This window comes from Postia placenta (assembly GCF_002117355.1).
Source record: "Postia placenta MAD-698-R-SB12 unplaced genomic scaffold POSPLAscaffold_5, whole genome shotgun sequence".
NCBI classification, from domain to species: Eukaryota; Fungi; Basidiomycota; class Agaricomycetes; order Polyporales; family Adustoporiaceae; genus Rhodonia; species Rhodonia placenta.
The window spans coordinates 1-9,575 of NW_020169836.1; the positions used below are offsets into that span (position 1 = coordinate 1).

At 57.3% G+C, this 9,575-nt stretch overlaps 2 protein-coding genes across 2 annotated transcripts; one reads left to right on the forward strand and one right to left on the reverse strand.

Annotated features, from left to right (window-relative positions):
- Positions 1-901: 901 nt before the first annotated feature.
- POSPLADRAFT_1139526 (hypothetical protein) lies at positions 902-6,065 on the reverse strand (the record flags this gene model as incomplete). Its single annotated transcript, XM_024485049.1, has 14 exons — positions 902-947; positions 1,049-1,140; positions 1,161-1,184; positions 1,242-1,387; positions 1,530-1,641; positions 1,749-1,850; positions 1,878-2,849; positions 2,905-3,345; positions 3,401-3,511; positions 3,806-3,882; positions 4,256-4,422; positions 4,478-5,419; positions 5,452-5,725; positions 5,969-6,065. 14 exons carry the CDS (start codon positions 6,063-6,065, stop codon positions 902-904), a joined length of 3,603 nt encoding a protein of 1,200 aa, XP_024339939.1.
- Positions 6,066-7,129: 1,064 nt separating this feature from the next.
- Positions 7,130-9,378, forward strand: POSPLADRAFT_1039456 (hypothetical protein). The gene is made up of 8 exons (XM_024477546.1): positions 7,130-7,451; positions 7,679-7,811; positions 7,871-7,889; positions 7,945-8,269; positions 8,320-8,435; positions 8,497-8,616; positions 8,671-8,942; positions 9,008-9,378. The coding sequence occupies exons 1-8, from the start codon at positions 7,274-7,276 to the stop codon at positions 9,369-9,371; spliced, it is 1,527 nt and encodes a 508-aa protein (XP_024339940.1). The 5' UTR covers positions 7,130-7,273; the 3' UTR covers positions 9,372-9,378.
- The last annotated feature ends 197 nt before the right edge of the window (positions 9,379-9,575 follow it).

Here is a 9,575-nt window from a genome sequence, read left to right on the forward strand (position 1 = left end):
ATTGGAAAGATATAATAAAAGAATGGTGTACCATCATGTTCAGTTTGAACATAATCACAATGAACATCATCCATGTGAATCTTTTGAAGTCTAATGGAGGCAAAGGACTCCTTGCATGACAAAGCTTCACAATGATATCTAACAACAATGAAATCGATAAGAATGTGTTTGTTACTAAGGTGGAATACGAACTGGCGATCTGCAGGCATTAAGACTAATTAAGAGTTAGCAAGGTGAGATAGTTCAGTGAAACATGCATTAACAAACCCAGGTGATGTGATTTGTAATAACAAATTTGACTTTGGTAAATAGATGGTGGTGGTTAAGAGACAAGAAGCAATTCAAACTCAGATTCCGCTTTTTGGCTGATGTAATCATATTTAAACTCAGTTTGAATTGCTGACAAAGCAAATAATTCAAACTTGAAATGCTTAATTTGAAGTATCAACTGTACAAGGGCATCCAAGAATGTCCATTGATTCCAGTTTGAATCTGAATTAGCAGTTCAAACCTGGACTCAAAACAGTACTGGGCCTATTGAACCTATTTGGCATCTTTGGGCCAACATCATCATCAGAGCCGAATGTAACTAAACAGTGTTCGCAAAAATGTACCTTATCGGACAAGACACCAGCACAAAATGACTTGCATTAACGAATGTGATCATAAGGGTTGTTATTAACAAAGTACAAAAAAGGCGGCTTGCATGCTCATGAATATACACACATAAGAAGGGCATAACAAGCAGTTCTGCAGTTCGAAAACGATGCGACAGGATCCAGACAAAGAGGTAGTGAAATTGTGAAACAGGAATTTGACAGGAGGCAAGTCTTGATCATATAATACAATAACACCGTGTTGAAACACGCTGACCTACGTGGTTAGGAACGAGCTTGCAAGCTCAAACGCACAAGTAGCTGGGGCCCCTATTGTAGTATATAATGACCCTGCATGATGTACGTATCGCACATTATTGTCCCTTATGTACATCACTACGCTTATGGACAAACACGCTTGCCGTGCCATCGCACTGTTGCTTCCAACACACCGCTCACCAGGGCAGCTACTAGAAGTGATGTATGCTATACCGAAACCGAACCTTCGGGTTTTATCCGCCATAAGACTGCCCCAGTGACCATGCTGAGAACGAGCAGACCTACGGCTGCCAATAGATTGAAGTGTGGCTGACAAAGGTTGTGTCAACCCAGCGGAACAGAAGATAAGTAAACGGGACGACGTACCAGGTCTTTGGGCGGTGGCCGCATCTGTGAGTCGGTTGCTGTCCCAGACGCATCGTCCGAGGACAACAGCGGATGGTTCAGCACTGAGGACTCCGGGGTGATCGGGAACGGTATACCCTTGAGACTCCTTGTCGGCTCATCCTCACCTGCAGCTGTCGCCCTGTCACTGGCCGCATGCGATTCCGTGTCACTGATGCTCGAGTCATCAGCGGTCCAAGGCAAGCACCGCCGCCCGAGTGGGTGAGATTCGGTGGCGTCGCCAGAGATCGACGATGCCGACGAGCCTACCTCCACGCCAGCAGTCATGGAGGCAGACCGCGAGCGCGAGCGGCCTCTTGATGAGCTGCTGCGTTTTCACCTCTGTCGTGGGCGCGTCGACTCTGCTGACAGGCTGCGTGGGCTAGGGGGAGTAACGAGGCCGCCGCTATGGGTGAGCTTTCCATTTCCGTTCAGAAAGGAATGCTGTTGTGGAGGCAGCGCAGCCAAGGTCCCGAGCATCGACTCGACCTTCGAAATGTTGCTGCCGACGCCATCCTCGACAACCCGGATGCACATCTCCCACTCGTCTTTCGCGCAGCGCAGGCGCTCCCGCTCCTCGGTCCACTCTTCCTGCACGTTGCTCCATCAGCCTTCGACGTTCTTTTTCCACTCGTTCACCATTTCCGTCAGCGACTCCCACGTCCTCTGCTCGGCCTCCTGCGCTGCTGAGTCGAGAAGTTGCTCCGAGCGCATGGCCTCGGCCAGTTGCTTGGTGGCTTCAGTCTGCACCTGAACTTGTGAGCGAGTGTCATGCATGAGACTCTCCAGCGAGGCGATCTTTGACTCCAACAAGGAGATAGTCAACTGCACAACCGAATGCTGTGCCTCAAGGGAGCGCAAGAGCTCGAGCGCAGATTCCAGTTGTTTCGAGAGTGTCGTTAGCCGCTCGCTGATACTGTCGGGGACCGCAGCGGGTATGGGAGCTGGCGCGGCCGCGGGCGGAGGAGACGGCAACCAAGTGCGTTGCTGCGGCTTGTATCGGCTGTGATCGTGGTCGTGATCATAGTCATCGTTGGACATACCCATGCCCGTTGGCTTTGGTGTGCGCAGACAACCCAGCTCATCCCTCCACCTCCGCCGCTGCTCCTCTTCCTCCTCCGCGGCCAGCTGCTCCTCGTCCTCCTCGTCGACCCGGTCGAGCTCGTGCGGGACGATCGTCGAAACGCTGCGTGCATCGTCGTCGTCATCGGACATATAATGCTGATCATGTGCCATGTTATCGTCGCGCCCGTATTGGTGGTGGCGTCCGCTGGGACTGCCGCTGCGTCCGCGAGACGTGTCCATCTCGCGCTTGCGCTCCTCCATGAGCTTGCGCAGGGAGCCGACTTCGCGCTTGATCGCTTCGTGCTCGGCGAGCATCGTCTCGAGGGAGCGGATTTTGTCTATGTGGCTTGCGAGAGACATTTGAGTCTCACGCAGTCGTGACTGGAGTTCCGAGAGTGCTAAACCCGATTCTGATGATGACGGCGCTGCCGGCGGCTGTTGTTGTTCAGATTCTTGCTGCTGCTGCTGCGACTGAGGAGGCATGACTGGTGGGAGATTCGAAGGATGCGGAGGGAGGTTCGGCGGCTGCGAGCGGCCTACAATGAATAAAGAGCCAAGTTGCACATTCTAAGCGACGCACCAGGTTGCCACCGAGGGTATCATGTATCTCATTCATCGCACTCGTCAGCGAATGCAGCTCGGTGCCCGTATCATGACTCTTCTGCAGCTCGCCCTGCAGGCAGCTCAGGATGTGGTCAAATGTGAGCCCGCTCTTGCCAGGCGTGTGCATGTTCCTGCCGCGGTCACCGAGCTCGATGAGGTCCTGCTGGAGTGACGGGCGGCGCTGCTGGAGCGACGGGCGACGCTGCTGTCCGGGCGCATTCGGCGGCTGGCTCGGTGCGAAGCTGAACGCGCCCGCTGCGGGAGGTACGCCGACACCGTACGCGGCGGGGCCCGCCTGCGCCTCCGCGCGCGCAGCAGCCTGCGCTTCCTGCTCGGTGAGGACGCACACCACGCGCGCGGCGACCTTGTGGTGGGTGATCGTCTTGTTGTCCTCGCCGACGATGTCGATGCCGAATTCCTGCGCTGCAGCGTGAGGCGGGCGCCGCGGGCGGGGAGAGCGCGGAGATACGCACCACAATGTCATCCGACTTGAGCTCGAAGGGCTCGGACTCGACGCATTCGGGGCTGAGGCACTTGCCGTTGCTGAACATGCCGTTGGAGCTCTTCATGTCCTTGATGAAGATCTGGGGCGCAGGCGGGTCAGCGTCCGCGTAGTTGTGTGCGCACGCCCGCCACATCAGTGGCAGGTACAACACAAATGGTGAGTCTGAGGTTGGTGCACACCTTGGGATCAAGCTTCGAATGGATTGCGCGCAGCGCTGCTCAGCTAGTAACAGCCGCCGCATGCAAGACCTGCGCGACGGGAAGTGGACGGCGTAAGAGTCAGCTAGATGAAGGTTTGATGCGCACCGCCTGTCATTGCAGGTCCTGTGTTGAAATTAAACCGTCTGCACGGACGATGTGTACGGGAAACTCACGTTTACTCGGCAGTCATACACGATCGATGCCATGCGCGCAACGGCGGGAATGTTCCACATCACGTCCGCACCCCGATCTTAGCCTGCTAGTGTCATCGTGGCCTCAGATGACGAGCATGACCTGCAGCCTTCACGGCGACGCGCCGAGCGGGCTGACCACAGGTGGGGTTGAGACGTGCTGAAGATGGCAGGGGATAGAGTAAGAGTCAGGGAGAAAGGGGGCGCGTGGGGGTGGATTGCGCGGGCATGGAGGGAGTGGGTAGGCTCTTGTGGCAACCAGAGATGCACTTGCGAATGGCGGGGTGCAGCGAGCCACATACTGGATTGGTGTGGCATCGCGTTGGTGAGGGGGACGGCGGGTGAGTGGTTCTTCCGTAGATATGATAGGCGATACGGGAATGGGAAGGGTGCGCGAAGTCACACACGCGAGTGGCTAGGGTGCGGTATTACGGAGGTAGCGGGGTGACGGCGTCAGCGTTGGCGGCGTGTGCGAGTCGACAGGCTCGACCATGAGAGCGAGGGCGCAGTCGCGTGTCATTGGTCCGCGTGAGCAGGTGGCGAAGGTCGAGGACAGCGTGTGCAACGTCGACATCATCTGCTGGCGGTACTGGTGCAGCCTACAGGCAGACGTAAGCAAGCGCATACACGGGCGTAAAGGATGCGGACACTTACGGGAAGATGTGCAGGTTGTTGATCAGCGCCGGCAGATGGTGGATCACGCTCCCGTCGTCCCATTCCCAGCTCAGCATGACCTCCTCATGGGCCTTCAAGTCCCGTAGCGCGAATATCCCAAAGGTCAGCGCATCTTCGTCCTCAGGCTCTCCATCGTCCACGACGCGCTGAGCGGACATACTTCGCTTTATGCGAGGGCACAGGACAGCTCGCAGGACGGCGTTCGGTCTGCAGCCGCTGCGCACAAAACGACTCTGGTTTCCGGTCTGCCGTGCATCGAGGGCGAGGTCGAGGGGAGGGCCGATGAGGTGGACAAAGGGCTTCGGCATACTGAGGTGGGCATAGGCGTTCAGGGGGTCGGACAGATAAGTGGTAGACGGGATGATGGTGGACATGAACGGGGTGATGAAGGACGAAGAGGGAATGGAACGAGAGACGGCGTAAGAAGGGGGGCGGAGGGAAGGGTCGACGCTCAAGGAGAGGGCGGGATGGAACGCGGACCTTGTGAGGGGGGTGAAATGGATGGGTGAAGACGAGGGGAAGCCGTCGTAGGTCAACAAGACGGGCGTCGTGGTGGGGGATGTCGCTGTCGACGATTCACCTTCGAGGGCAGTCACGCCCCGCCACTGCGGCGCGGCGCGGCGTAGTCTATCGCGGGTGTTGTTGTGGGGGATGATATCCTTGTCTATCGAGACATAGCTGTATGACCACGGCTCGTCAATGTCGACAAGCTCGTCCTCGCCCGTCGGCTGCACGTTGATGGACGGTCTCCTTCTCCGTTTGCTCTGACCGCCCCCATCTATCGCAGCCGCGCTTGGCCGCCGCCCCCTCCTGTCCACGCCCGGATTGCTGACTCGCCGCTTCTGCCTATCGAGGTCGAGCGCGGCTCTCTGGCGCGCCTTCTGTGTGCGAACGGCGGGGTCTCTGTCGATGGGGCGGGGGCTGCAAACCCAGCACTGCCATTTCTCTGGGACCTGAGAGTCGACGATCCCGAAGCAAGCCGCATGGCACCAGCGGGGGAAGGAGTCGCGCCGATCGAGAAGCCGTCGTCGTAAGTGAAGCCGCAGATGCAGTTGATATAGTCCGAGGTGTCTTCGTCGTCGTCTAGACGATTTACAGCAGACTCGCCCATCGCTTTGAGGGGGACGGTTGAGAGTGTGTCGAACGAGGAATGAAGACCAAGAAGGCCCAGTGCTGCAGCTTCGGTTGCATTGTGTCGCATCCCATAGGCAGCCCTGTAACACAGCTCTAGGAATAATACAGTAGACGTTGGAGATGCGGAGGCGAATGGAAAGGGAGCGCGATGTAACAAACGCGCGAGCGGCTAGGACGTGGCATTTGACCTCGCACAGACTGCGCGCCGTCTTGTCCGATTCTGCACTGACGTGATTGCCGTCAGGATGTCTGCTCATCAAAGACACGGTGAACAGACAACATACATACGTGATTCCCACTCTTCCCAGGCGCACCGGCGAGCTCACGCCCACTCACTGTGAGCGGGCGTATTGTGGCAATACCAAAAGTCCTTGCTGTGTTCAACGTCATAGGACGTCGGTTGCGTAGTGGCCGGTCGCAAGCTGAAGGACATGGTAAGCAATAAAACGTCCACGACAATGGTAAACTTACCTCTGGGTCAACGAGGCTGCGTGAACGCGTCGTCCGAGTAATGTAGATGCTGCGCAGTTGCTGCAAGGAGATTCCTATGCTCGCGCAGGCAATCTTGTGGCTCCGTGCACCAGCTGTGTCAGTGAGTTGAAATGGGTAGTTCTGATCTCAATATTTCGTAGCGGAAGGATGGCACTTCTGTACGCTATGCTTAATGGAGGAGCAAGACGTCCCTAGCAGCGTATTAGATGTGGGCCTCGTAGCAGGAGCCTTCAGGGGATGACATCGAAGACCGGCGTTGAGTCGAAGCCGCTGCCGACCTTCCAGCTGGACTTGGAGAGGCACATGTGCTGCTTGGGGACGAGGTGGAAGAGCGAAGGAGAGATGTATGTCGCGGTGTTGCGGCCAAGAGCTCCGGCAGTCCTGTTGAACGTTAAGAGGCGTATCGCGAGTGAGAGTGGCGTCGGTGAAGACCAGGCAGGGAACCGCGGCCAGCGCCCTGATTTGTTGCTAGCAGAAGGCGACGAGGATGGTGGACGCGTGGCAAGAGGTTCAAGAGAAACAAGGAAGCGGGCAAGTTAGAAACGAAGACGTGAAGGAGAATCAAAATGAAAAGCAAAAGTAGAATAGAGAAGAGGAAAGGTACAGTTGAACGGTGCCCGACTGAACAGCCCGATCACGATGATCAGTCAAGAGCGCTTGCTCCTTATCTAAAGGCGGAGCATTAATGTTCTTATCTACATCTCTCGCTATCTCGACTTCAATCTACTCTATCGCGGCCGGCGTCTCTCTCGACTTCATTCTATAGCACTGGCTCGGGCTTTATCTCGTCACCGTTGTATACTATTGACTCGTCCTCTTCTACAGTATTCTCTTGGATAATACGCACCGTGCACCAGATGCGGGTGCGCGCAAACACTCAACCTGACGTTCCTGCCCGAGACGCACAACGTAACTCTCGGCTCGACGCGCGGGGTCCTTGTTCCGCCGCTTGTAGTCTCATATAATTGGCCCCTTCGCCCGGGTAACTCATATTTCGCTCGTCTTCCCTGCTTACTTCCTCCAACTCACCGCGGACGCACCTGGCTCTGGCGAACCCTCCCGGCTGCACGTCAACCTCTTGACTCTGCCTTGCCCCTGCGGAGACTACATTCTTTGCTAACTTATCTCGAGTTCTATCCTGCTACCACAATGAGTCTCGTTATACCCGTGCTCGGTCTTGTGGCCGCGTACTACGTCTGGCTGCACCTGAACCAGCCGAAGAAGGCACTTCCGCCTGGCCCGAAGCCGCTCCCCGTCGTCGGCAACATCACAAACCTGACAGCGCAGGAGCTGTGGCTGCGCGCGTCGGAGTGGGCGAAGAGCTATGGTGAGCATCTCCTCGTGCTCTGCAGTATCCGTAGCAACGCAAAGTCTGCGTCGCGTCTTGTCTGCTGTGCACTGGCTAAAGGAGCTCTCTCGTCGATGTGTCTGGCTGTCTAGCTGATGCCGAGGAAGCTACATTGATGAATTGTTGTCCGGTGTTTCGCATTTCCTACAGCGCGCAGCTGCACTAACCTCTCGAGGCTGTCCGTGGCTAATTGGCTGCTGCAACAGGGGACGTCGTGTACTTGCACGTCTTTGGCCAGGGCCTCGTGTTCCTCAACGACTACGACACTGCAGTCGACCTGCTCGAGAAGCGCGGCGCCATCTACTCTGACAAGCCCGGCCTTATTATGGCAGGCGACCTGTGCGTCCCCTTTATATTCTGTGGCAGCCCAATCGATCTCACCATGTCCTCAATGGTAGATGCGGATGCGAGAACATGGTGCGCATGTCCCGCTAACTGATTGTGGCGCCCTGCTCACCCACGCGCCGTGCAGGTCGCCTTCACTCGATACGGAGACAAATCCCGCCGCCAGCGCCGCCTCATGCAGCAGGCGCTCGGCGTAAACAGCATCCGCGCATACCAGCCGCTCCTTGAGGTAGAGACGCAGGATCTCCTCAAGCGGCTCCTGCGCGACCCCGAGGACTATGTTGGTAACCTGCGCCGCTATGCGGGCGGCCTCACCCTCAACACGCTCTACGGCTACCACGCCTCCGCGAGCGACGACCGGTTCCTCACGCTCGCCGACGAGTGTGTGGACATCCTGTCCAACCGCATCGCGTCCGGCTGTGGTATTTGGCTCGTGGATATCTTCCCTTTCTGTATGTGTGGCGTGCTTACTTCCACGGTTACATGGATTGACCAGCAGCAGTGCAGCATCTACCCAATTGGTTCCCCGGCGCGGGCTTCAAGCGCAAAGCCGCGGCTTGGAAGGCTAAGATGGAAGTATTTGTTGACAAGCCTTATGAATACGTGAAGAACCGAATGGTATGTGGCGTCACGCACAGTGTGTCTTACGGGCCCATCCTGATGTACTTGCTCGACACAGCGCGATGGGACGGCAGTTCCCTTCTTCTCCACGACGCTCCTGCAGGTGGAGCGTTGTGAAGAAGAGGAGTTTGACATCCGCTGGACGGCGAACTCTATGTACTCTGTCAGTATCGACACTGTGAGTTCTCTGACGCGCGCCTTATCAGCGGACCGCAGCTCACGCGTCATGTAGACGATAACGACTATCTCGCACTTCATCCTCGCGATGGTCCAGCACCCTGAGGTGCTTGCGAAAGTACAGCAAGAAGTCGACCATGTCGTCGGCCCCGGCCGGCTGCCCAAGTTCGCCGACCGGCCGTCGCTGCCCTACATCGAGTGCGTGATGAGCGAGGTGCTCCGGTGGGGCGTGCCCGTGCCGCTCAGCCTGCCGCACCGCCTGATGGAGGACGACGTGTACAACGGCATGCACATCCCCAAGGGCTCGCTCGTGTTCGGTAACGTCTGGTAAGCCGTGCTCTGCTGCGCGCACGGTACACACGGCACGGCGCTGACGCTGCCCCCGCACACAGGAACATGGTGCGCAACCCGACGCTCTTCCCGGACCCGGACGCGTTCCTCCCGGAGCGGTACCTCGCGCCCGCGGACGAGGCGGCGGCGCGGCGGCGCGACCCGCGCAACTACATGTTCGGTTTTGGGCGGCGGCGGTGCCCAGGGATGCACTTGATCGAGCAGTCGCTGTGGATCGTGATGGCGAGCATGGTGGCGACGTTGGATATCAGCAAGGCGCGCGACGCGGCGGGGTGCGAGGTGGAGCCCGAGGTGCAGTTCGACAATCCGGTGTTCCGCACGCCACGGCCGTTCCGCTGTGACATTCGCCCGCGCTCAGAGCAGGCGCTCCGCCTTGTGCGCCAGGCGGCGGACGCGGCTGCGTGAGTGTGTGGATACGTTTTGGGCGTGTTCGCTGGGTCAAGTATAATACAGTTAATAATTTACCATACCTGTGGACTAAGTCTTGGGCTTTAGCGGTTGGCGACCCTCAGCGACTCTTATAGGCGGGATAAGATGCACACATTCACAAGTAGCTTCTTTTGAGTTTATGCACGGCTCGAGATACGAGAATATGACAGTTTTTGATAG